The 27816-nt window shown below is 45.1% G+C and overlaps 1 protein-coding gene across 1 annotated transcript; it reads left to right on the forward strand.

Annotated features, from left to right (window-relative positions):
• The first annotated feature begins 608 nt into the window (after positions 1–608).
• On the forward strand, positions 609–20403 carry CHRNA1 (cholinergic receptor nicotinic alpha 1 subunit). Its single transcript, XM_061434940.1, has 9 exons — positions 609–727; positions 5700–5845; positions 5956–6000; positions 7155–7264; positions 10379–10574; positions 13078–13315; positions 15915–16138; positions 17508–17747; positions 18053–20403. The coding sequence occupies exons 1-9, from the start codon at positions 685–687 to the stop codon at positions 18182–18184; spliced, it is 1374 nt and encodes a 457-aa protein (XP_061290924.1). The 5' UTR covers positions 609–684; the 3' UTR covers positions 18185–20403.
• The last annotated feature ends 7413 nt before the right edge of the window (positions 20404–27816 follow it).

Consider the following 27816-nt stretch of genomic DNA (forward strand, 5'->3'; position numbering starts at 1 on the left):
ACTGTGGAACAGGCATTGCCTGCTACACAGGTGGGCTGGAACAGGCACTCTGGGGGCCATCGTAAAATCAATTTTACAGAAGTCACCGTTGTTTAAAAGCAAACCCAATCAAACATGGAATTCTCTCCAGCAACCGATTCAGGATGAACCAAACTCTTCTCAGATTCATTCAGTCATAAAAGTCCCTGGCACTCTCAGCCAAAAGGAACAAGAAAATTTTCCTTTTTTAGTAGAATGTGGACTTTTGTGATTTAGCATAAAGTCTTACACACACAGCTGACTGTCTACTCAGGCCAAGTCGTCCTGATCAGATCAATCCACACAGATGAGGTTCTGATTTGTACAAAAGGGTGGGGGGTTGATCATCATGCAAAATAATTTATTCAATAGGGAAACATTTTTTTTTCATTAAGACCAGACTCATGGTGCATTTTAAAACACAGTGCAGTACACATTCAACTTGTCAAAGATCCAGCAGTTGTGTAAAAGGTACACCCTGTAATAACGTTAACCACCTCAGCCCTGGGCTCTGGAACTCTGGGCAGCGCAGCTGTCGCTGCCACTAACAGGTGGCGTAAAACAATAGCTCAGCTCGGCCGACTCACTTTCCAAACCCTCCGGCAGCCGAGTGTCCCTCCAGAGAGTGCCAGCGAGCAGCGCGGGCCGCCACTCCACCACCAGCCCATGGAGCCCCGGCCACTCCTCCTGCTCCTCGGACTCTGCTCAGGTAAGCACCAGGGCTGGGGGCTCTCCTGTGAGGCTGAGGCTCTAGAAGCCCCCAAACCAGAGTCTTGCTTCTTTGATGGGAATACAGAATGGCAGGGCTTCACCAGTCCCAGGCTCTTCTGTCAGCTCCTCACTGATGTTGGCTTGATTGTGTTTGCAGATAAAGATTTTTTGCTTGGGTTACCCAGTTAAAATAGGAGCTGCCTGCTCAGAAACTACAAAGTAAACCCGCCATTCTCTCCCTCCATCAGTGTCTGTATCTGAGTCACCTGGATGATGGGATTCAGCACCTCTTCTAACATCCCGAAGTTAGTATCATATTTGAACAACTATAAGGACTTAGCAGGGTGACTTATGATCACAAGTAGTACAGTTAACTAGTCCTTTTATGGCTTTAGGAGAATTCTGAAAATGAAGAGGATTGACTGACAGCTCCATGTGCTGGAGGGAGAAACCTATTCATAACCACAACCAAATTCTCCATGAGAGAAGAACTATTTTATAATCTTTTAAACTCCTGAAGTTAAAAAAAATTCATATGAATGCATTCCTGCCCTTTATTTTTTTAAGGACATTACTCTATGTGAGTTTGGGTTTGAATTGAACCCATAAAAATCTTGCACAGCCCTTGACCTGCATTCAACTCTGGACTGTGTCACAACACAGCCACTGAAATGCTATCCTGAATCCCAAACTTCCGGTTGAGGGAAATAGATGTTGGCTGATTGTTTCATATAAAAGTTTACTGGTGATATCACCCCAACTGAGAAACAAAACGGCTAACATGCTGTGTTTTCCCTTCTCCAATATTGCTCTGACAAACACAGGTCTTCTGGGCAAAAGAGGTGAAGTTTTATTAGTAGTATTTTTCAATAGCAGAATTGACGGAAATAGCCTAAACTCTGGTAAATTATATCCTGTGGGATTTGGACTCAATCCAACCAAAGCTGGCCTGATGGTGATGGTGGTGGTAAGGTGTGTGTGTGTGTGTGTGTGTTTGCAAACACCACACTCAATGGAAATTCTTAAGTGATATATTTACACTTAAAAATCTTTAAGAGATCTCTTAGGACACCAAAAACCTCCAGAAATTCATGTTTAACTATTTTTTTTAAAGTATGTGATATGTATGTAGATCAAACCTAGAGTTTGATGTCAGTTCACATGGATGATTCATGGAAATTTAGGGCAAGATGAGGCAATCCAACATCTCTTTTTTTATTATAGGGAAACTGAAGCCAAGAGACATAAACTGACCATCTCAAACTGACTTTGGGACCATCCCAAAGCCCCCTGATGTATAAACTTTGGAATGTGATCAGACTTCATTTTTTATGTGCACAGTCAGAAAATATACCCTGAAATTGGAAAGGCAGCCAGAGACACAGCACCAGTCAAAATAAGAATTACCCAGGGTCACTGTTTTTGTTTAGCCGCTCAGTCATGTCCAACTCTTTGTGACCCTATGGACTGTAGCCCACCAGGCTCCTCTGTCCATGGGATTTCCCAGGTAAGAATACTGGAGTGGGTTGCCATTTCCTTCTCCATGGGATCTTCCCAACTGAGGGATCAAACCTGTGTCTCTTGCTTTGCAGGTGGATTCTTTACCACTGAGCCACCTGGGAAGAACAGGACAGAATTCCTTTTGCCCAACACAGCAAGCTGTCGCCCAAATAAAAATACAGAGTGGACCAGTACAATACAAAAGAACACTTTGAAATTGTGGCTGGTCCCCCTGCTTTGATTCAGTCCCTTGGGGGCAAGATTCTCATTCATATCAGTGACACTTTTTCCGGTATTAGCTGAACACATAATGATCTCTGTTCTATTTATACAGCACTTTCATTACAACCTTTCCTCTCTCCCAGCTCAGGAATCTCAAGCTCTTCATTGCCACCTTCCTATGGCATATTGCTTTCCAACTTGTTCACAGTTATTTATGTAAATGACAAATGTCGATGTCCATAAGAGTAGGAAGATGGGATCTGTGTCAGATTCATGTCTGAAAACCTCAAAGCTCTTCAGACAATGCTTTGCATGCAGCAAATGTTGGACAAATACATGAATGAATTAGTGTTGCCCCCATCTGAATAAGAATGACCAACATGATTTTGCTGAAAAAGGAAACTTCAACTTTATTTATGTGTTTATCTGTGTGTTTGTCAATTTATACCTGCCTTCCAAAGAAAGTATTTACTGTGATTTATTGAATCTGTGAAGAAATTGTTCAATTCTCCAGACCACACTGGAATTGGGAACAAAACCTAGAATTCTGAGTTCAAGTCCTTTAAGTTTTATGTGGTAAAACTTTGAGTGATACTTTGCCCTGCTTTGAGGAGGAAAAAAGAACAGAATACCAGTGAATGTGATCTAAGAAATGGAGACCTCCTCAGGAATTCCTTAGAAACTCATGGCGGAAGGCACAGGGACGCTTGTCCTTGGCAAGGGCAGAAAGGCGGGAGTGGTATCCCTGGAACACCATCCGTGCCAGGCTCCCCAGTCCTCCCTGCTCCCTAGTTGACCTTAGGGTCCGCCTGCGTATTTTCCTGCCACATCATGCTGATCATCTGCTCTCTCTGCTGCTTTCTAGTATGTTCTTCCTGTCAAACTAGAATCAACTGTCACTTAAAAATAAGCAGCCCAAGATAACATCAAAGCAATAACCTGAAACCCAGTGGCCGAGGCTCGGAGTGATCCATGCCAGCACCCCTTTGCCCCCACTGCGGGCTGGGTGGGGCCGGGGGGTAGACAAAGCGTAGAAGACAGAGGATTTCTGTGTCCCAAGGGGCCACCGCAAAAACTCCATCAGACAATATGCAGCTCTAAGGGGTCTCCAATGCCAGTGGTCTGGGGCGATGCCATGTGAAAGCTCTGCATGAACCCTTTGGGAAACCATTTTGAGAAACTAGAAATGAAAAGCTAGGCTAGCTGGACGTTCCACACACAGAGCCCAGGAAGGTCATAATGAAGACACTTTAGCAACACTGAAAGCTTCAAAACGTTGAATGGACACAATATGCTTGCCTTTAGGGAAGTGGTGAGGTATACAGGCCCTTATGTCTGACGGTCTCCACTTAGAATCCCACTTGTAACTAGCTGGGAGCCATGACATGTGTCTCTGCTGTTCCGACCTCAGTTTTCCCATCTGTAAAATAGGAGTAAAGACTGACCTCATAGAATTTTATAAGGATTCGATAACGTATCACAAATATAGGACCTTTAATAAAGCTCGACAGGCTAATTAAAACATACTTTGGGGAGGATGAAAATGTTTCAGCTCATTATATAGCCTTAGTTATTTCAAGTTGATCTAAAGCTCTGGATGAGAAATAGTGGTTGAGAGCATAGACTCTGGGTGTAAATCCTGGCTCTACCACTGATGAAATCTGGGTCTCAATTTCCCCATCTGTAAATTGAGGATAATGACAGTATATACTATCATTGTTATGAGGATTGAAAATTTTAGTACATATAAAGCAAGTAGAGGAGTATTTGACACAAAACAAGTTGGATACATGATTATTTTTGTTGATCAATAGAAATAGAAAAGGGGACTACTTTTTACTTAATAATTGTTTTGGTGACAAACCCTTCCAAACTTAGGATCCAAGCAGAAAAATAATAAAAATAATAATAACCTGTCTTAAAGGTGATTGGTTAATATGAACACAACTGCGGGGGGAAAATGGGAAAGCATCTCACTCATTTCATTTTAAAAGTTGTCTTGGCCGGGGGAAAAGGTGTGGTTTCAGCAATAACCTGCGGAAAGGGGAGATCTGGTTACATGAATCCCGGCAGATGGATTGTGTGTCTACTTCCTCTCCCAGTCCTGAACAGGCAATCCACAAACCACCAGGGCTTGAGTTACAGGGATCCTTCATAAGGCGCTTGGAATTTGGAACACATTTTCTCAGAGGAATAGCAGCACATGTAGTTGTACAATTTCCAGGACAGCCCACAGCACGATCATAATATTAAAAGTGAGTTCAGGAGCATGGTGCAGAGTGACGGGCTCTAACCTGAGCTCTGCCCTAGCCGCGTGACCACAGACAAGTCAGTCCACCACTCGGAACCTCAGGTGAGAATGTCTCTCTGCCTGCTCGCCAGCGAAGACCATGTCATGCTGGACACCTAAAGGCTGTGGGCTCTGAGAATACTGCATGATATTGCCCTTCATCCTGAAGGAAAATGTGGTAAACATTCCTTGGAATTAAATATGCTCCAAATAGGAGACCCAAATCCAGGTCAACAGAATATGTGATTTTCTCTCTTAGCAACTTAATTGGGACATAGATGATTTTTTTTATTATGATAAAAATACATAAATATATATGTAAAGCTTACCATGGTAAAATAGACATTACCTAAAATTACCATTTTAAAGCACACAATCCAGTGGCATTAAGTATATTCACAATGTTAGGAAACCATCACCACTATCTAATTCCATAACTCGTTCATCACCAGAAGGACATCCTGGGCCCATTAGCAGTTACTCCCCTTTCCCTGTCCCCAGAGTCCCTGGTAATTGCTAATCGACTCTGTTCTACGGATTTACCTATTCTGGATATTTCATATAAATAGAATCACACAATACATGTCCTGTTGTGTCTGACTTCTTTTAGCATAATGTTTTCAAGGATCACTCATGTTACAGCATGTATCAGAACTTCATTCCTTTTCATGGCTGAATGACGTTCTAACGTATGTATATACCACAAATTGTTTATTCATTTATCTGTTGATGGACATTTGTGTTATTTTCATAGCTGTTAAAATATTGCTGCTATGAACATTCACGTACACATTTTTTGTTTGCTTTTTTGTCTTTTAATTGAAATATAGTTGATTTATTATATCGTGTTAGTTTCAGGTATACAGCACCGTGATTCAGATAGATATATATGTTCACGTTAGTGTGTGTAGAGCGTGGGGGCGGACTCTGACAGTGAGCGTGTCCTTTGCCATCCCAGCTGGCCTCGTCCTGGGCTCCGAACATGAGACTCGTCTGGTGGCAAAGCTCTTTGAAGACTACAACAGCGTGGTACGGCCCGTGGAAGACCACCGCCAGGCCGTGGAGGTCACGGTGGGCCTGCAGCTGATACAGCTCATCAACGTGGTGAGACCAGAGAGTGCCCTGGGCCCCACAGCACCATCACCACCCAGTCCGGGGCATCCTCTCCAGCTCCCCACTGGTCCCCCTAAAGATGGGCCTTATCTTTTTTTCAGGATGAAGTAAATCAGATCGTGACAACCAATGTTCGTCTGAAACAGGTAATGCAGCTAGATAAGTGTGTTCACGTTGTTCTTATTCACTCTGAAATTTAACATGGACCCAGAGGAAATCAAGTTGGGTAACAGGGATGCGCACCAAAATGTTGAAAGCAGATATTTTGGGGTAGTGGGACGTTTTGTGTTCATTACTATTATTATTTTAACTTTGTGCTTTCACTGTATGTATTGGTTTTCTAGGTCTGCTGGACAACCTAGACAACTTAAACGATAGAAACTTACTGTCTCACAGTTTCTGAGGCCGAAAGCCCAGCACTAAGGTCTTGGTACAGCTGGTTCCTTCTAAGGGTTGTGAGGGACAACCTGCTCCGGGCCTCTCTCCTTTGCTTAGATTGGCTGTCTTCACGTTCGCATGACTTTCTTTCTGAATATACATCTTCTTCAACGTCCCCCTGCTTATACGGACACCAGTCACAGCTGGTTCCTTCTAAGGGTTGTGAGGGACAACCTGCTCCGGGCCTCTCTCCTTTGCTTAGATTGGCTGTCTTCACGTTCGCATGACTTTCTTTCTGAATATACATCTTCTTCAACGTCCCCCTGCTTATACGGACACCAGTCATACTGGATTAGGGCCCACCTTAATGACCTCACTTTAACTTAATTACCTCTATAAACACCCTATCTCCAAATGAGGTCGCTTTCTGAGGTACAGGGGATTAGAACTTTGTATTAATTTGGGGGAGACAGTTCAACATTGTGTTATCCAAATTTACTGCATTGGGCACATGTAACTTTTATAATGCAGAAAAAATAGAGCACTTTTCAAAAAGTGAGGCTGCCTGCTTGAGGAAAACGTTCACAATAGGGTCATTCTCCTTTGCGAAGGTGGGCATGACTTGGGGCTACCCTTGTTTTCTCATCTGTAGAATGGGGTCAATAATCACTCCTGCCTCATGAGAACACTGTGAGGACTAAATGATGAATATGGGTTGAAATGCCTATAATTGTGCCAGCATGTACTCCATGCTCTGTATGTGCTTTCACTTCTTACTCAAGTGAAAGCCAAACTCTGAATCAAACCCTTCTTACCGGAGCACAATTTCTGTCCATACCTGAGTTACCATGTCCATCAGAGCTCTTGATAACCCCAGATTTTTTCATTGTTTTCCATTGACTAAAAATGTCTTCATTTCTAGCAATGGGTGGATTACAACTTAAAATGGAATCCAGATGACTATGGTGGCGTGAAAAAAATTCACATTCCTTCGGAAAAGATCTGGCGCCCAGACCTCGTTCTTTATAACAAGTGAGCAAAACAGCCAGGATGAGAAGGCAGACATTCGGAGGGTGGAGGGGGAGCCCAAGTGCCCTCACGGAAGGGCTGCCACTCTCGGTAGGCGTTTCACCACTGTTCACATTAAATAACCCTTAAAAACCAAGAGCCAAGTTGACATGCTAGGGGTGCCATATGGTGTCTCATGTTATGAATAGAAACAATTATCAGAGCCAAATTGAATCAGGGCTGTGGGGTGGGGGACATTTAATCCCTGAGAACTCCTGAAGGGTATGTGGCAACTATCCAAGGAACCCAAACGTCCTATAATTGAGTTCCTTGGAATTAAATGTCCTTCCGACCAATAGGTCTGAACCTCGCGGGGTTGTTATTCGTCACCTCCTCATGGCATCCCAGGACGCAGCATGCTGCTGATGGCCCGGGATGCCTGTGTAGCCCATCCGCTGGGCTCTGTGACAGACCGCACGTTGTGAAATTATAATGTGATTCAAGACACTCTGCTTTAATGACACGTTCATTATCATACGCCCTTCATTTGTCAGGGAATGTTCGTTGCAAACAGCATCCTTCCAGGCAGCAGCATTCGACACTGGCCTAGAGGATTTGTGGCCTGACAGTCTGCAGCACGCGTCTGGGGCGAGCAGGCTGTGCATACTAGCAGACTCTCCAGGGAAGATGGCCAGGGCTAGTTAGCGGACATGATACTCTTTAAGGTGACCCGCCCCAACTTTGATATTTTATTGCATATTTTCCAATCAGACCTGGGATTCAAGCTTGAGCCAAAATATCCCATCATTTTGTGTAAACTTTGGGACAGGAGTGTTGATAAGGAAGAAGTGTCTATCTCTCAGGGCTAAGTTTATCTTTCACTTAGAATCTAAGCGAAGCAATTGAAACCCTCTGGTCCTTTAGGTCAGCTCAGTCAGAAGCACTCTCACAGGGGAGAGAATCCTGTTTCACCTGCTTGGAAGGAGAAATGTAGACCATCCTCCCCCTCAGCTCTGTTGGGAGGGTCTAAAGCTGCATAGTTTTCTGGATAGAGCCTCTTCTCAGTCCCAAGGAAAAATCAATGGGGAGAAAATTTCTTGGTTTATAAAATGAGGCATGACATATCCATATGGGGTGCCAGGCAGACAACCACCCACTTTTCAGCCCCTAATTATACTATCCTGCTCTCTGCCAAGGCCCTAGGGGACAGGCCATTTGGGGGATGAGTAGATCTGCAGGGAGAGTTTCTTATTTTTCAGTATCCACCATGCTGTTTTTTCAAATGAGAAATTATTGCCAACATTTTAAAATAGGAAAATACATCAAAACCTGAATTTTTAGCCCCTCTGCATGCATGCTCAGCTGCTTCAGTCTTGTGACCCCATGGACTGCAGCCTGCCAGGCTCCTCTGTCCATGGAATTCACCAGGCGAGAATACTGGAGTGGGTTGCCATTTCCTTCTGCAGAGGATCTTCCCGACCCAGGCCAAACCCGTGTCTTTCACGTCTCCTACAATAGCAGGCAGGTTCTTAACCACTAGTGCCACCTTGGAAGCCCTTTAGCCTCTCTAGAAAATTCCAGCATTCAAAAATATGAAAACTTTGGATTAGAAATCTAGATTTCCAGCTTCCAAGGAAGGATCAAATATCAGGCAACATGGAGCCTTCACTCCCATGCAGACACACTTCCTTGCAGGGGTGAGGGGCTCTTCCTTTGTGAGGCTCACCTCTCCCTCCTTCCTCGCTTGCCTGGCCTAGAGGCATCTGAGTTTGTGATCCTACTCCACTGGAGTCTAAATAGTTCTTTCAAAGGTAATAGAACCCTCTTTAACCTGCTTATCATAGTAATGAGCCACTAGCCATATTTTTATTTAAAATTCCTGGATTTTTCCCCCAATTAACTTTTGTAAAAGAGTTTTTTAAAGTATTTTAAAAATTAATTATTCTGCTCTTCGTTGCTGCAAGGGCTGTTCCTCTAGTTGAGGAGAGTGGGGGCTCCTCTCTAGTTGTGGTGCACGGGCTCTCCAGGGTGCAGGGATTCAGTAGTCGGGGCTTGTGGGCTCAGTAGTTGTGGCCCATGGGCTTTAGAGCACAGGCTCACTAGCTGTGGCCCACAGACTTAGTTACTGTGGGATCTTTCCAGATCAGAAATCGAAACTTTGTCTCCTGCATTGGCAGGCGGATTCTTTACCGCTGAGCCACCAGAGAAGCAACCTCAATTAACTTTTAAAGTATATCAGAGAGGGCATAGATGGAGACTGGGGCTTCCCTGATGGCTCAGACAGTAAAGAATCTGCCTGAAATGCAGGAGACCTGGGTTTGATCCCTGGGTTGGGAAGATCCCCTGGAGAAGGGACTGGCTACCGACTCCAGTATTCCTGCCTGAGGAATCCCATAGACAGAGGAGCCTGGCGGGCTACAGTCCGTGGGTCGCAAAGAGTTGGAAACGACTGAGCAAATAACACTTCTGCTTTTCACTTTTTCAACATTACAAATACTACTGAGGACTGGGAAGAAAAAGTCTGGGATGCAGTGGATCTGTGTTACCAGTTAGTTTTTTAAAACTATACATTCTCAGATTCATTCCCAGATATCCTGATTCAGTGCTTAGATTCAGTGCTCAGGAATCTATATTTAATTTTTTAAAATTGAAGTATAGTTAATGTGTTAGTTTCTAGTGTACAGCATAGTGATTTTGGATTTTTTGCAGATAAATTCCATTATGGGTTATTACAAGATATTGGGTATAGTTCCCTGTAATACACAGTAAATCCTTGTTGCTTATCTATTTTAAGTATAGTAGTTTGTATCTGTTAACCCCATACTCCTAATTTATCCCTCCCCCTCCCCGTTGTTGATCATAAGTTTGCTTCCTATACCTGTGAGTCTGTTTTGTATATAGATTCACTTGTATTATTTTCTAGGTTCAGGAATCTATATTTTAAACAAGCACCCCATGATCCTTATTATCAGGCAAATTTGGAAAACATGGCCATAGATAAAAAGCAATGCTGCTCAAAAGAAAGCTTCTATAATTAGCACCTGAATAATTAACAGCTGTCTCCTGTTAACATCCCCAAGCAGAACTGAAGGTTCATCTGTCACTTGGAGCCCTGTTCTTCTTTTATCCCAACTGTAGTGCAGATGGTGACTTTGCCATCGTCAAGTTCACCAAAGTGCTCCTGGACTACACTGGCCGCATCACATGGACACCTCCTGCCATCTTTAAAAGCTACTGCGAGATCATTGTCACCCACTTTCCCTTTGACGAACAGAACTGCAGCATGAAGCTGGGCACCTGGACCTATGATGGCTCCGTGGTGGTCATCAACCCGGTATGTGATGACCCCTTGGGAGGAGTTTGGATGCAGGAAAAGCAAGACTTAGGTCTCCAACTCTGCCCCTACATTATCACAGGCTCGCTGCATCCATTAGCTCTTTGGGGATCATCTACTTTCATGCTTTTCAATGGCTTGGGCAAGTTCTTGACATGCTACATAAGAGAACCATCTGGGGCTTACAAAATTTCCTATGCCCAGACTCAGGCCCAATAATTCTGATTGAATCATCTTAGGGTGGAGCTAGGGCACCAATAGGTTTTAAAGCTCCCAGTTAAGTTCAGTTGCTCAGTTGTGTCCAACTCTTTGCGACCCCATGGACTGCAGCATGCCCTGCCACCCTGTCCATCACCAACTCCCAGAGTTTACTCAAACCGATGTCCATTGAGTCGGTGATGTCATCCAACCATCTCATCCTCTGTCATCCCCTTCTCCTCCCACCGTCAATCTTTCCTGACATCAGGGTCTTTTCCAATGAGTCAGCTCTTCGCATCAGGTGGCCAAAGTATTGGAGTTTCAGCTTCAGTGTCAGTCCTTCCAATGAACACCCAGGATTGATCTCCTTTGGGATGGACTGGTTGGACCTCCTTGCAGTCCAAGGGACTCTCAAGAGTCTTCTCCAACACTACAGTTCAAAAGCATCAATTCTTCGGCGCTCAGCTTTCTTTATAGTCCAACTCTCACATCCATTAATGACTACTGGAAAAACCATAGCCTTGACTAGATGGACCTTTTTTGGCAAAGTAATGTCTCTGCTTTTTAACATGCTGTCTAGGTTGGTCATAACTTTTCTTCCAAGGTGTAAGCGTCTTTTAATTTCATGGCTGCAATCACCATCTTGCAGTGATTTTGGAGCCCTAAAAAATAAAGTCAGCCACTGTTTCCACTGTTTCCCCATCTATTTGCCATGAAGTGATGGGACTGGATGCCATGATCTTCGTTTTCTGAATGTTGAGCTTTAAGCCAAGTTTTTCACTCTTCTCTTTCACTTTCATCAAGAGGCTCTTTAGTTCTTCTTCACTTTCTGTCATAAGGGTGGTGTCATCTACATACGTGAGGTTATTGATATTTCTCCTGGCAATCTTGATTCCAGCTTGTGCTTCATCCAGCCCAGCGTTTCTCATGATGTATTCTGCATATAAGTTAAATAAGCAGGGTGACAATATACAGCCTTGACGTACTCCTTTTCCTATTTGGAACCAGTCTGTTGTTCCATATCCAGTTCTAACTGTTGCTTCCTGACCTGCATACAGGTTTCTCAAGAGGCAGGTCAGGTGGTCTGTTATTCCCATCTCTTTCAGAATTTTCCACAGTTTATTGTAATCCACACAGTCAAAGGCTTTGGCATAGTCAATAAAGCAGAAATAGATGTTTTTCTGGAACTCTCTTGCTTTTTCCATGATCCAGCAGATGTTGGCAATTTGATATCTGGTTCCTCTGCCTTCTCTAAATCCAGTTTGAATATGTGGAAGTTCACGGTTCATGTATTGTTGAAACCTGGCTTGGAGAATTTTGAGCATTACTTTGCTAGCGTGTGAGATGAGTGCAATTGTACGGTAGTTTGAGCAGTCTTTGGCATTGCCTTCCTTTGGGATTGGAATGAAAACTGACCTTTTCCAGTCCTGTGGCCACTGCTGAGTTTTCCAAATTTGCTGACATATTGAGTGCAGCACTTTCACAGCATCATCTTTTAGGATTTGAAATAGCTCCACTGGAATTCCATCACCTCCACTAGCTTTGTTCGTAGTGATTCTTCCTAAGGCCCACTTGACTTCACATTCCAGGATGTCTGGCTCTAGGTGAGTGATCACACCATTGTGATTATCTGGGTCATGAAGATCTTTTTAGTACAGTTCTTCTGTGTATTCTTGCCACCTCTTCTTAATATCTTCTGCTTCTGTTAGGTCCATACCATTTCTGTCCTTTATCGAGCCCATGTTTGCATGAAATGTTCCCTTGGTATCTCTAATTTTCTTGAAGAGATCTCTAGTCTTCCCCATTCTGTTGTTTCCCTCTATTTCTTTGCACTGATCACTGAGGAAGGCTTTCTTGTCTCTCCTTGCTAGTCTTAAAGCTCCCAGGAAACTTGAAAGTATAGTCAACATGGAAAAAATCCCAATAGTCCCAACCTACTTATTTTTTATTTTTTTAAAGTTTTTTTTTTTTTTGGATATGGACCATTTTCAAAGTCCTTCCTGAATTGTTACAACATCACCTCTGTACTGTTTTGGTCCCCTGGCAGAGCAGCATGTGGGACTCCAGCTCCCCAACCAGGAATCAACCCCACACCCCCTGCACTGGAAGGTGAAGTCCCATCTGCTGAACTACCAGGAAAGTCCCCAACCCCCTTCCTTTATAGGGGGGGATAGGATACACAAGATCCCCTCCTAGGTATGTGACAGCACTGGAATCTGTTGCTTTGTCACAGCTGACTAGGAAACCCTGCGGCTCCTCATGGTGACAAGGCTGGACATGTCAAAGTTTCACTCTGTCTTCTCAGGAGAGCGACCAGCCAGACCTGAGCAACTTCATGGAGAGCGGAGAATGGGTGATCAAGGAGTCGCGGGGCTGGAAGCACTGGGTGTTCTACGCATGCTGCCCCTCCACCCCCTACCTGGACATCACCTACCACTTCGTCATGCAGCGCCTGCCCCTCTACTTCATCGTCAACGTCATCATCCCCTGCCTGCTCTTCTCCTTCTTGACCGGCCTAGTGTTCTACCTGCCCACAGACTCAGGTGGGTGCAGTTGCCATGGTGGTGGCTGCTGATGCTGTGATCTCACGCTGCTATTTTAGGGGAAGCCAGAAATAACCATGGCTGATAAACAAATGCAGGCAGACAGACCCAAAGTACCAGCCCTGGAAGGATGCATGCTCTGAGTGGCCACGTGGGTGAAGGCTGCTGGGGCAGACAGCAGGGCAGGCAGAGAGCTGAATGGGACCCTGAAGATGCGCACACGCAGCTGGTTAAGTGAATAACCACCAGCACCTATTTGTTGAATACCTGCTGTGTGCCCTGAAACACGCTGGGCAAGGCGTGGACCACAGACACTCCCAGGGCCCCTTCCCCCATGAAGTCACTTGCTCTCTGTGACTAACCCAGATCTTGCCTCTTTTGTCTACGGCTTGCCGCTTGAAAATAGCTTTTGTGTATCTCTTCTCCAGATGGCAGTATCTTTACACATAAGACCATACTTCCCAAGTGGCAATTCTTTCTCCTGTATCAGCCTGGGCCTCCTACTGAGTAATCACATCTGTGACATAATTTCACCAGACACCAACAATCTAGAGAAAAGGGGGTAAGGAAACACGCATGTCTGCCAGCAAGTCACTGCTCTCAAACAATGTAAGGGAGACAAGTAGGAAAAAAAGAAAGATAGTAAGATAGTCTGTATGCCAGAAAACAACTGTATCAAAATGCCACAGAAAAAAACCCACAAAAGTCTAAATACAACTTTCCAATAAGGAAAAAAAAAGCTTACGCATTCACTCACTCAACATATACCTTTTAAACAACTGTTGCAAGACAGGGATAAGGTAAAGAATAAGGCAGAATTCGCCCCACAGAATGTATGTTCTAGGGGATTGTATTTGTTCTTAAACAAATGATCACACATATTTTTTCAACTTTCTAATCAAATGAAGTTTCTCAAAGTGAAGAGAGAAAACACTAGGAGGGAAACTATGGAAACTAAACAGAGTTTCTGTCAATATTAGATGATTTATGCTAGAAAATCATTTAGAACAGAGAGACAGTTTGATAAAGTGAGACAGTGTTAGCTACTATTATCACTAATCGAGAAATTTGATGTACTTTGATCCATATTTTACACTTATAATTCTGTTTCCTTTTTTACTTTTGAAGACTTTCCTATCCACCAGAAATTGACAACTTCTTGTTTGCCTCCACTCCGGATCCTGTGTATATCACTAACATCTGAAAACATCCAGAATGGGCAAAGTTCCACACTGGAAATCAGGGCCACATGAGGGTTTCCCAGGACACAAACAGCAAGACCAGCCCAAGGAAAGTCCCTTCCAAAGGCTCTTTACTGCCTCGGAGCTGATCAATCCCCAAACTATTCCAGCGTCATTCACTCCCGGGCTTTCTTGTTTACTTGTCCAGGCAAGACACCATCTGGGAATTGTTTGCCCTGAAACTGTAGGGTCTAGGGAAAAGATTCAGGGGAAAGGGAATCCCTTGGCCCTTAATGTGAAAAAAAAAAAAAAAATCAAAACACACACATACACACAAAACAAGTCATTCCCTTAGAGAATATGAGAAAGTGAGTGGTATGAAATCATTGATTTTGTCCTTTCTCAGCTTTGGTCTTGCAGCTTGCTTCCACAGTGAGAAAGATACATGTACTTTTGACCTACACATCCATCTGAGTAACAAATAGGCCAGGCTGAGGTTCAGTTTCGTGAGATTTACAATGTTCTGCTGCAGACAGAAAAACTGCCATCTGGGTTCTCACTTGCCACCCAGAACCTCTCTGGTTTCCCTGGATTCCACCAAGAAATAGAATTCTGGGGCATGACATGAAGTAGCATTTCCTGCTTGGCAGCATCTGATGGAAACGCCTGCCACTTGCCATTGTCAGCAGAGTTAAGTGCCAGGGTCTCATAGGAAAGAAATACTGCAGAAAAAAACTCCCCAGTGTGAGGCTTTGAGAACAGGCCAGTCACATTCCTCTCACCCTTGGGTTTCACTGGTGTGTTCATTTGCTAGGACTGCCTTCACAAAGGACCCCAGGCTGGTGGCTTAAACAACAGAAATTTATTTTCTCATAGTTCTGGAGGCTGGAAATCAAGATCAAGGTGTCAGCAGCATTGGTCTCCTCTGAACCCTCTCTTCTTGGCTGGCAGATGACTGTCTTCTCCCTGCGCCCTCACATGTCCTTTTCTCTCTGTGTCTTAATCTTTTCTGATAAGGACGCCAGTCACCAAAGACCCAGCCTAAGACCTCATTTTAATTTAATTACCTCTGTAAAGGCCCTGTTTCCAAATATAGTCCCTGAGGTGCTGGGGTTTGGGGCTTCAACCTATAAATTTACTGTCAGTTGTTCAGTTGTGTTCAATGCTTTGTGACCCCACGGACTGCAGCCCGCCAGGCTCCTCTGTCCATGGGATTCTCCAGGCAAGAAAACTGGAGTGGGTTGCCATGCCCTCCTCCAGGGGTCTTCCCAACCCAGGGATCGAACATAGGTCTCCTGCACTGCAGGCAGATTCCTTACTGGCTGAGCCACCTAGGAAGCGCTATAGATTTGGGGGGAAGAGCAGTTTAGCCAGTAACAGGTGGGTTGCTGCGTCTGTCCCCTCCTCGTTTCGTCCAGGAGAGAAGATGACCCTCAGCATCTCTGTCTTGCTGTCCCTGACCGTGTTCCTTCTGGTCATCGTGGAGCTGATCCCTTCCACCTCCAGCGCCGTGCCCTTGATTGGGAAGTACATGCTGTTCACCATGGTGTTTGTCATCGCATCCATCATCATCACCGTCATCGTCATCAACACACACCACCGCTCCCCCAGCACCCACGTCATGCCCGAGTGGGTGCGGAAGGTGAGTAAGGCACTGGGACACTCTGCACAGGCAGCCGCTCCCTCGAGGGCAGCTGCAAGTCTCTCCTTCCACATGGCCAGTGGCGTCCTAGGTAACCCTGCTAGGCACTTAGAAACAGAAAGGCTTTCTTGGGCTGTAGGGGCTTTGCGGGAGGAATTTTTCTGGACTCTGGCTGAAGATAAATAACTCATGTCGCCTCCCCAGGGAGATAAGAAAACCAGAATTAACAAAGCCCACTTCAATGTCAACCTTAAAGAATCTCTTTGTTTAGAAAAGACAAATAAATCACTGCCTTTTAACTCAAATACCATGAAATCTTGACCTGTTTGTATGTGAACAGACTGACTATTTCTTTGCTGGTATAATCATCTGCTGAGACTGGAATAAGGGCTGGAGACTGGCGGGGCGGGGGGTGGGGTGGCTGGGCTTGATGAGAGAGTGTCAGAAAGTTAAGTTTTAATGAAGAACTTGGTCTCATATATTTATTTTACTGAATTTTAAAATGTGTTAACATTTCAGGTGTGTCAGTTCCTACACACCCACACAGACACGAATGTCCCGGCTTTTGTGCACAATGCAAAAGATTTGCCAGGAACTGACAGAGAAACTACTGTTTGCAATGCATTCTTTTGGGAGGAGAAGTAGTCTCTGCTTCTCTAAAGGCTGTTAAGTAACTCCTAGCCATATCTATAGGGCTTCCCAGGTGGAGCAGAGGTAAAGAGCCTGCTTGCCGATACAGGAGACACAGGCGACTTGGGTTTGATGCCTGAGCCAGGAAGATCCCCTGGAGGAGGAAATGGCACCCCACTCCAGTATGCTTGCCTGGAAAATCCCATGGACAGAGGAGCCTGGAGTGCTGCAGTCCATGGGGTCACAAAGAATCGGACATGACTGAGTACGCATGCAGCAATACCTATGCTGCACTTCTTCAGGAACAAGAAACAGAAGAAAACAGTGTAGCTGTTTTGTGGGGTTGGAACCTTAATTTTTTTTTTTTTTTTGGCAGGAGGGGCCTTTTAATCTTTTGGTCATGAGAATAGGGGCTTTGAAGAAAGCAGGTGCTTATAGGGGGTCTGGAAGCTTAAGCATCAGTGGTTTCTTAGGAGTCCAATAGCTGCACACTCGCTCCCTCCAGTGGCCAACTGCTGGCATTACAGGATCATCTCTATTAGCCTTAGTCATTTAACAGGCCACAGGACACAGATGAATCTGAGAAAATCTAGTATGGTCCTTTTGTTTTAGGGACAAAAGTAGCTGAGGCCTAGAGAACCTGAATGGCTTGCCTAAGGTCTCATTGCTTATTCAAAATCATAGTTGGATGCTTGCTCTGCTGACAATAATTCCCATACCTGGACTTCTTTTGTATTAGGTTTTTATCGACACTATCCCAAATATCATGTTCTTCTCCACGATGAAAAGGCCATCCAGAGAAAAACAAGACAAAAAGATTTTCACAGAAGACATCGATATTTCTGACATTTCTGGAAAACCAGGGCCTCCACCAATGGGTTTCCACTCTCCCCTGATCAAACACCCCGAGGTGAAAAGTGCCATTGAGGGCATCAAATACATCGCAGAGACCATGAAGTCAGACCAGGAGTCCAATAACGTAAGCTTTGTGGCTTGAGATTCGCACCTTGGGGTTTAAATGGTCACGTGCTTAAGCACAGAGATGGGTTTGGCTTGATGGGAAGGTTGGCATTCAAGGGGCAGCTACTGATGTAAGATGTGCCTGATGACTCCCTAGGCCATCTTAGCAAGTCATCACATTGTGAATAACCTCTTTAAAAGATAAAGATCACAGTGCCAGTGGAGGGAGGATCCACAGTCAAAGGGCCCCTGGATGATGGATAGCACGAACGTTGGGAGTCCGCCATCACCTTCAGGACATTCTGACACATTCCTCTCTCCCAGGCGGCTGAGGAATGGAAGTACGTTGCGATGGTGATGGACCACATTCTCCTGGCAGTCTTCATGCTCGTCTGCATCATTGGAACCCTGGCTGTGTTTGCAGGTCGGCTCATCGAATTAAATCAGCAAGGATGAGTGGAAAGCTGGGCTGAACCTCCGAACCAGGGAGATCTGTCTAGTTGGATACATGCTCATTTATCAAATATTTAATTTTCTGTATTTATTATTCATGGCAACAGTTTATGTTTACATAAGGTTATGGCCTCCAAGCGTGTTCACATTGCTTCTCCCTTCACTCCTGCTGTGGCTGCCTGGAGAGTGAATCCTTTGCAGTAAGTGGACCTGGATTGCTACAAAAGGCTTTCATTTCCAGCAGCATCTGGAAGAATTTTGCCCATGATAACTGAGGTTTTCTGTTAGTTTTTAAAAAAAATTTTTTTAATTTTAAGCAAAGAGTCTATTCTTTGCTTAATAGTCAGTTTTGTACTACTGAAAAAGCCCCATCTGCCAGTCCCCCAAAGATGAAGCATTTGACTTGGAGAGAAGGAAAGCAATAGAAAGACAACAGGGAAATTCTAGAATGGCCACCAAAATACGAACTGCCTCAAAACCCCAAGTTTTGAGGTTTCTGGAATTTGGAGGTGAGGGAATGTCTTCCCAATCGAACACAGCACCTGAGTTTGATGTTTGGGGTTTGAGGGAAAAGAGTAACTAACCTGAACGGAGTGTGGGGCCAGGCACTGTGGGAATGAGATCACATGTATTTTTTTTTTTAATCCTCATAACTCTGTAAATGTCCCTAGTTTACAAATAAGAAAACTGAACTTGAGGGAGGTTAAGTTCATTATCCAAACTAGCAAGTAGAACTGACATTTGAACCCAGACATTTGAACTGACATTTGAACCCATGTGGATTCACAGTAGCTCTGAGCTGGGCTGGTTCATCGCTCACTTGCTCTTTGGTTCAACCCTAGCTGCATCTGGGCCATCCTGTGACTCTGGTCAGTGTTTTTGAGAGGCTCAGTCCTAGTATTAGCCTTCTTCCTGCCTTCCCAATTAAACCACTCACCTTTCCCCCAGTCTTTATCCCAACCCTGCTTGAGGTTCTAGTTCTATGAATGAAATCACAAATGTGTGCACATATCATCATTTCCACAATTCTGGACACATGAGTAGGAGAGAAAATTTATTTCCTTTCTTCATAGCAACCTACTGGCCACAGGCAGTGCACCCCAGTACTAGAAAATGTACAGCCCTGGGCTCAGTAATGACCATCATTCCGAGAACACATCTGATCCACATCAGTACCAGAGAGAGTGGGGAATGGCAGTACCAGGTGACCAGTTCAATTCAGTCGCTCAGTCATGTCTGACTCTTTGCGACCCCATGAACTGCAGCACGGCCTCCCTGTCCATCACCAACTCCCGGAGTTCACTCAAACTCACGTCCATCAAGTCAGTGATGCCATCCAGCCATCTCATCCTCTGTCATCCCCTTCTTCTCCTGCCCCCAATCCCTCCCAGCATCAGAGTCTTTTCCAATGAGTCAACTCTTCACATGAGGTGGCCAAAGTACTGGAGCTTCAGCTTTAGCATCATTCCTTCCAAAGAACACCCAGGACTGATCTCCTTTAGAATGGACTGGTTGGATCTCCTTGTAGTCCAAGGGACTCTCAAGAGTCTTCTCCAACACCACAGTTCTGAACTCAGGGGATTTCAATCTAGGTCTCCTTGGCATTCCCCATGACACACCCATGGCAGGATTGAGTGCCTCATTTATGAGTAAACTAAAGGGAAAACAGTTTGGCATTTCCTCAAAAATCTAGGCATAGAATTATCATATGATCCACCAACTCCTCTCCTAGGTATACACCCAAAAGAACTGGAAGCAGGGACTTGAACAGATACTTGGATACCAATATTCACTGCAGCATTATTTATAATAGCCAAAAGGTAAAAAACCACCCATGTCCATCAGCATAAGAGCAAATGTATGGAGGAATGAAGTTTTTATAAATACTATAATATGGATCAATCTGGAAAACATTATGCTAAGTAAATAAGCCAGATTTGAAAGGACAAATATTGTATGATTCTGCTTATGGGAGATACCTAGAGTAGTCAAATTCATAGAGACAGAAAACAGAATTGCAATTACCAGGGTTTGGGGAGAGGGGTGAGTTGTTGCTTAGTGGGTAGAGCTTCAATTTGAGACAATGAAAAAGTTCTGAAAGTGGATAGTTGTGGTGGGTGTACAATATCAAGAATGTACTTAATGCCACTGAACTGAATGTTTAAAAATGGTTAAGATGGTAAATTTTATGTGCATTTGACCATAATAAAAAAAAATTAAAAATTGGTAAGTTTCGTGTTCTGTATATTTTACAACAATTCGATAATGAAGAGGGAAGAGAGATTCAGTACCTAAATCTGCCTGCCTAATTTATCGCAGTCCCCCAGGATTCACTAACGATCCAGAGAAGGAACTTAAAAGTCATGTTGTCCATTCTAAGGAAACTGAGGCTCCCTGGTCAGTGACTTCCCTCAGGTCACAGAGCTAGTTAGTGACAATCAGTTCTCTTAATTCCTGCTCTTGTGCTATTTCCTTTATATCAAATAGCCCATTTGTCTCCCTACAGTGAGACCTTCCAACATGTCACCTGCTTACCCCCTGGCCTGGAAGCCAGCAGGGAGGCCCCGAGTAGATATGAACGTCACAGTGTGAAGCTCCATCAGCCCCTAAATACCTGTTCCATCAATCTGTCACCAAGTTGCGGACTTTCACCTTTGGGATCTCTTCCCTTCATTAAGGGCTGATTTCCTGATGAAATGGGAGGGGAGACAGATGGTTCTGGGATCTGTCCCCCCTAGAGGTGAGCACCCAGCCCTTCCCTGCCCCCGTGTGGCCCTATCAATGAGTGTGTCTGGGTAAAGGGGTGACTTTGGGGAAAATAAGGAGCATCCTCAAACTGGAACAAGACAAGAGTTCTTGGGGGTGGGGAGTAGGGAGGCTGTTATAGACTGACGACGGAAGGAGGAATTGTTCAGACTTTGAATCCCTACGTTTTTCTTTCTTTCTTTCTTCTCTAGTTGTCAGAACTGGGGTTTTATTAAATTGGAAAACGTATGAACAATTAAATCAGATGGTGAGAAGTTTCGGGGCTGAGGTGGGTATTTGGCTTTGGCTCTGATCACTGTGGACCACGATGCCATCGTGTTCATTCTGGGGCAGAGGGGCGGGGCAGAGGAGCTCAGGTGGCCTCCCTGCCCGTGGCCAGAGGTCTCCCCTCACTCCCCAGCTACTGGGTCTTGCTTTGAAGCCTGAGTTTCCCTGCTCCTGGTTCTCAGCTCACCACTTTCAAGGTCATTTCTCCCACTTCTGTTGTTGAGCTCTAGGTTTGCTCCATTTCTTCAGTGGGCAGAGCCACTGAGCCTACCCCCCACCTGAATTCCTCATCTCTTGCTCCCCCAAATCACCTGCCCCCGCCTCTGCCTGCCAATCACTACGATCATTGTCTCCACCTCTGTCTAAGGTCTGCCTCCACCGGTTGCCTCAATTTTCATCTCTGGTTTTAGAAAAGGCAGAGGAACCAGAGATCAAATTGTCAACATCCACTGGATCATCGAAAAAGCAAAAGAGTTCCAAAAAAACATCTATTTCTGCTTTATTGACTACACCAAAGCCTTTTACTGTGTGGATCACAATAAACTGTGGAAAATTCTGAAAGAGATGGGAATACCAGACCACCTGACCTGCCTCTTGAGAAACATGTATGCGGGTCAGGAAGCAACAGTTAGAACTGGACATGGAACAACAGACTGGTTCCAAATAGGAAAAGGAGTATGTCAAGGCTGTATATTGTCACCCTGCTTATTTAACTTACGTGCAGAGTACATCATGAGAAACATGGGCTGGAAGAAGCACAAGCTGGAATCAAGATTGCCGGGAGAAATATCAATAACCTCAGATGTGCAGATGACACCACCCTATGGCAGAAAGCAAAGAGGAACTGAGGAGCCTCTTGATGAAAGCGAAAGAGGAGAGTGAAAAAGTTGGCTTAAAACTCAACATTCAGAAAACTAAGATCAGGATCATGGCACCTGGTCCCATCACTTCATGGCAAATAGATGGGGAAACAGTGACAGACTTTATTTTCTTGGGCTCCAAAATCACTGCAGATGGTGACTGCAGCCATAAAATTAAAAGACCCTTGCTCCTTGGAAGAAAAGCTGTGACCAACCTAGACAGCATATTAAAAAGCAGAGACATTACTTTGCCAACAAAGGTTTGTCTAGTCAAAGCTATGGTTTTTCCAGTAGTCATGTATGGATGAGAGAGTTGGACTGTGAAGAAAGCTGAGCACCAAAGAATTGATGCTTTTGAACTGTGGTGTTGGAGGAGACTCTTGCGGATCCCTTGGACTGCAAGGAGATCCAACCAGTCAATCCTAAAGGAAATCATTCCTGAATATTCATTGGAAGGACTGACGCTAAAGCTAAAACTGCAATACTTTGGCCACCTGATGTAAAGAATTGACACCCTGATGCTGGGAAAGATTGAAGGCAGGAGGAGAAAGGAACAACAGAGGATGAGATGGTTGGATGGCATCACCGACTTGATGGACGTGAGACTGAGTAAATTCTGGGAGTTGGTGATGGAGAGGGAAGCCTGGCGTGCTGCAGTCCATGGGGTCTCAAAGAATCGGACACGACTGAGTGACTGAACTGCAGAAGCTGGGTTTGTTGTCCTTTTCTCAGATCCAGACGTTCCATGAGTGGAGGGAGCAGGCGGGGAGCGGGTGTGAAGGATCAGGGCTGTGCACGGGGGCTGTGCATGGGGGCTGTGCACATGCCTACAAGGGGGCAGCAGGGCCCGATCTGCCCTCAGGACAATCTCTCACAAGTCAGCTGCTTAGGTCTCCATTGCCAAGTGCAGGGGGCTCCAGCCCCATGTGGGCTGGTTTGCTGAGGTCAGCTTGGCCTCCAGGGAGCAGCTGGACTGTCTCTCCATCTTTGAGGATAGAGGCACATGGACGGGGGTGTGACCTCAAAATTTTCAACTTAGGGCTGCAGTTTCCAACCCCCCCACTTTCCTCTTTCTTCTCCAGGTAGGTTCCAGGTACAAGACTACAGGAGGCATTTGATGTTGGTGTGTGGTCACGCTCTGAGTGAGGTTGTGGGGGGGCTCCTCTGAGTACCAGACGGGCACTGGAGCTTCCCCATGGCCAGCCACGGGCACTACCATGAGGCCCCATGCCCTACCACATGCAATGCGGCACCCGTTCTGTAGGACTGCTGCACCCCGGATGCCTCCCCAGGATGGCTGCCAGGTGTTGGGCTGTTTGGCCCAGTGCCTCTTGCAGGCCCAGGCTGCAAGTCTAGGAGGAAACCCAGGGAGGGCTCCTGCTGGTAAATCATCGCCAAGTGCACAGCCAGGCCCCCACCCTCAGTGACGAGGCCAAAGGCCAGGGGCATCGATGACAGCCCCCAGCCACCCAGTGCCCATCCTCCTGGGGCCACTGAATCTGGATCCAGGATGCCCAGGCCACTGTCACACCACTTGCCCATATCCTCAGCTGTGCCCCAGCACACGACCTGCCTTGGTCCCACTGAGCCCCTAAATCTTCTCTTGGATCGGTGGTCTCACTGAGGAAGGGTGCTGGGAGAGTTGGGAGGACCACTGTCTCAGGTACCAAGGATGCCATCACAAACTGGGGTGTCCTAAAACAACAGACAGCTATTCTCTTATAGTTCCGGAGTTCTGCTATGGCCTGCCTTGTGTCCCCTCAAAGTTCTCATGGTGAAGCCCTTACCCCCCAGGCGATGGTATGTGAAGATGGGGCTTTGTGGAATTCAGGTTGAGATGCGGTCCTGAGAGTGGGGCCCTCATGATGGGATTAGTGCCCTTTTAAGGCAGATCGCCAGAGAGCTTGCTGTCTGTTGCTCTTTCTGCCATGTGCTGGTCGCAGTGAAATGGCAGCGGTCTGCCAGCCGGGAGGAGGGCCCACAGCAGAACCCAACCAGGCCAGTACACTAAGCTCAGACTTCCAGTCTCCAGAACCGTGATGAAGTTGATTTCTGCTGTTTAAGCCACCCAGTCTGTTGTGCTTTGTTATGATAGCCAGAGCTGAATAAGACAAGACCAGAAGTCCAAAATCAAGGTGTTGGCAGGCTGGTTCCCTCTGGATGCCTGAGGAAGGCAGGCTCCACACCTCACTCCTGGCTTGTAGAGGCTGCCACAACCCTGCTGTTCCCTGGCTTGCGGCAGCATAACTGCAAATCTCTGCCTCTGTCTTCAATGACCTTCTCCTCTGCCCCACCTGTGTCCCATCCTTTTATGTCTCTTATAAAAAAACACCTGTCATTGAATTTAGGGTGGGTCTGAAAGACAATCTGATCACAAGATCTTTAATTCAATTTCATCTGCAGAGATCCTATTTCTTTTTTTCTTACGTTACAATATTGGGATACACTTCATTTTTGTGCTGTGCTGTACTCAGCCGCTCAGTCGTGTCCAACTCTTTGATACCACATGGACCGTAGTCCCCCCCCAGGCTCCTCTGTCCTTGGGATTTTTCAGGCAAGAATACTGGAGTGGGCTGCCACTTCTTCCTCCAGGGTTCTTCCTGACCCAGGAATCAAACTCATATTTCCTGTGTCTCCTGCACTGCAGGCAGATTCTTTACCTGTTGAGCCATCAGGGAAGCCTCTTTATATGGGTTAATATTCTGCTGTATTTCATTTCATTCATTCTTTTTGAGAAACTGAAAACAATGGGAGATTGAGGGTAACTTGAAGATTATTTCCAACCAATATCTGAGTCTTACGGTATCTTTTCTTCCCATTTCTTTATAAATTTTTTGCAAATAATAGTCATTTTTGACCCATATCCAGCATATATAGCTTTTCACTGATTCCTAACCTAAGACAACTAAAACTTACAATCAAGTGATGGTATAAATTTTAAAATTATAGTTTGTACACGTTGACAATCAAGATAGTCTGAAGTACAAAAATTCCTTTAGAAGAATTACCTTTTTAAAATATTAGACCTGCTAGTTAACCTACCAAAAAAAAAAAAAAAAAAATACAAGTTTCAGTGTCTTTCAAATACCTTTTGTAGATGTCATCTGCTAGTAAACAACATGTTTCTAGAAGATTCCTTCCCCTCCCCAGCCTATTTATGACATTCAACAGAACTGTTTACGTGAAAGTATCTTTAAAAATAAACACTTTGAGGGGATTTATGTACTCTTAAACAGGGTGTGTCATTTCCCTTTGTTTCAGATATGAACTTCTGAAACTGCACAAACTTCTGAATTTAAGCTTTATGAGACATAGCACACACCTCCGATTTACAAATAAAGGGATTCTCTGTGGGTTGGAACTGCCATGTCACGCAAAAAGGGGAAAATCCTCTGTAAACAGGTCCACTGCAGTGTGTTAAGTGAGTCATGACACAGCTGCTTGCCTTGAAAGATCCTATTTCTAAAGAATGTGACACTGACAGGTAGCAGAGGTTCAGATTTCGGGGGGCTACCATTCAACCCACTGTTGAGCACTAACCAAGAAGACTTGTGGGAGTGAATGGCCGTGAGCAAAGAAGAAGTCCTCCCAGGAAGCCCTGGGGGGAGCCAGGAGTGGTGGGAGCACACAGACCCCAACCCCTGACATCTGCCAGAGCAGATTCAGAGCTCACCCCTGTCCCTAAGCCCAAGGTCCCAGCCTGCAGAGAGTCACAAAGCAGCGGAGCCAACTCAAGGTCTCCTCCTCCCTCTGTGGCTGGGGGCATCCCAAGTAGCCATTTCAGACACCCAGGGGGAGGGCTGAGCCTGTAACCTCCAGCCTCTCTCCACCCCAAAGCATGGAGCTGTTGGCTCTTGGGGGAGCTTTTTAAATACACAGGAAGCCTTGGGAGGAGGCCCTGATGGAGGCCGGAGCCCTCAGTCAATCAGGTCCCCTGTGGGGTCAGGAGTACCAGGACTCCTCTGACCAGGGCAGGCCTTGGGGGAAAGCGGGAGATAGCCTCCCTCCCGTTGGCCTCTGGCAGCTGAGTCAACAAGAGGCACAAGACCTGGTGCAGGGCAGGGAGGCCAGCTGGTGAGAGAGGGATGCTTCGGCTTCAATGTCAATCCTTTTTGTGGACGTGAAGCTTAATGGCCCATGAAACACTCTTAACCTCTTCTAGCCCCTCAATCCTCATCAGATCTTTTGGGGTGGAGGTTACTGTTATCCTTGTTCCCATTGCACACATGAGAAAACTGAGGCTGGGAGAGGAGCGTGTCAGAAGGGTCTCAGCAAATTAAAAGCTGCTGAGCTGCTACACAGCAACAGAAACTGTTCACAAAATGAAAAGGCCACCTACCGAACTGAAAGAAATATTTGCAGATCATATGTCTGAAAAGGGGGTAATATCCAAAAAATATAAAAACTCATACAAGAGCAAAAAAAAAAAAATCCAATTTTAAAACAGTCAGAGGACCTGAATACACATTTTTCCAAAGAAGACATACAGATGGCCAACAGTCACAGAAAAAGATGTTTAACATCACTAACCTTCAGGAAAATGAAAATCAAAATCACCATGAGGCATTACCTCACACCCGTTAGAACGGATATTGTCAAACAGATAAGAAATCACAAGTTTTAGAGAGAATGTGGAGAAAAGGGGACACTCCTACACTGTTGGTGGGAATGCAAATTGGTGCAGCCCCTATGGAGAACAGTATGGAGGTTTCTTTAAAAACTAAAAATAGAGCTACTTTATGATCCAGCAATCCCACTTCTGGGCATGTATCTGGAAAAAACTCTAATTTAAAAAGATTTGTAGCAGCACTATTTACAATAGCCAAGACATGGAAGCAACCTAAATGTCCATCGACAGATGAGTGGATAAAGATATATATATATATATCCATATACACATACACACAATGGAATACTGCTGCTGCTAAGTCGCTTCAGTCGTGTCCGACTCTGTGCGACCCCATAGACGACAGCCCACCAGGCTCCCCCGTCCCTGGGATTCTCCAGGCAAGAACACTGGAGTGGGTTGCCATTTCCTTCTCCAATGCATGAAAGTGAAAAGTGAAAGTGAAGTCACTCAGTCGTGTCCGACTCTTAGCGACCCCATGGACTGGAGCCTACCAGGCTCCTCCATCCATGGGGTTTCCCAGGCAAGAGTACTGGAGTGGGGTGCCATTGCCTTCTCCCAATGGAATACTACTCAGCCATTAAAAACTGAAATAATGCCATTTGCAGCAACATGGATGGACGTAGAGATTATTATACTAAGTGAAGTGAGCCAGACAAAGACAAATATTGAATGATTTCATTTATGTACGGAATCTACAAATTATTATAATAATTTAAAAACCCAAAGCCAAGTTCATAGATACAGGGAGTAGATTGGTGATTGCCAGAGGCGAAGACTGGAGGGGAGTGGGACAGAACGGGTGAAGGGAACCAAAGGTACAAAGTTGCAGCTATAAAATAAGTAAGTCCTGGGACGCAACGTACAGCACACTGACTAGAGTTAATAATACCCTACTGCATACTTGGAAGTGCTAAGGAAAGCACATCTTACAAGTTCTCATCACAGGAAAAAAAATTTTTGTGACCATATAAGGTGACAGATGTTAACTAGACTTACTGTGGTCATTGTTTTGCCTTGTAACCAAGTATCAAATCATTATGTTGTGAGCCTGAAACATATGGCTACATGTCATTTACACCACGATTTTTTAATTTTCTTTTTAAAAAATATAT

Source organism: Bos javanicus, chromosome 2 (assembly GCF_032452875.1).
Source record: "Bos javanicus breed banteng chromosome 2, ARS-OSU_banteng_1.0, whole genome shotgun sequence".
In the NCBI taxonomy this organism is placed as follows: Eukaryota; Metazoa; Chordata; class Mammalia; order Artiodactyla; family Bovidae; genus Bos; species Bos javanicus.

Coding starts and splice junctions, on each gene's coding strand:
- CHRNA1 (XM_061434940.1), top strand. CDS start 685: ATGGAGCCCCGGCCACTCCTCCTGCTCCTCGGACTCTGCTCAG. Junction 7,265..10,378: donor GACCTCGTTCTTTATAACAA/GTGAGCAAAACA, acceptor TCCCAACTGTAG/TGCAGATGGTGACTTTGCCA. Junction 10,575..13,077: donor CCGTGGTGGTCATCAACCCG/GTATGTGATGAC, acceptor CTGTCTTCTCAG/GAGAGCGACCAGCCAGACCT.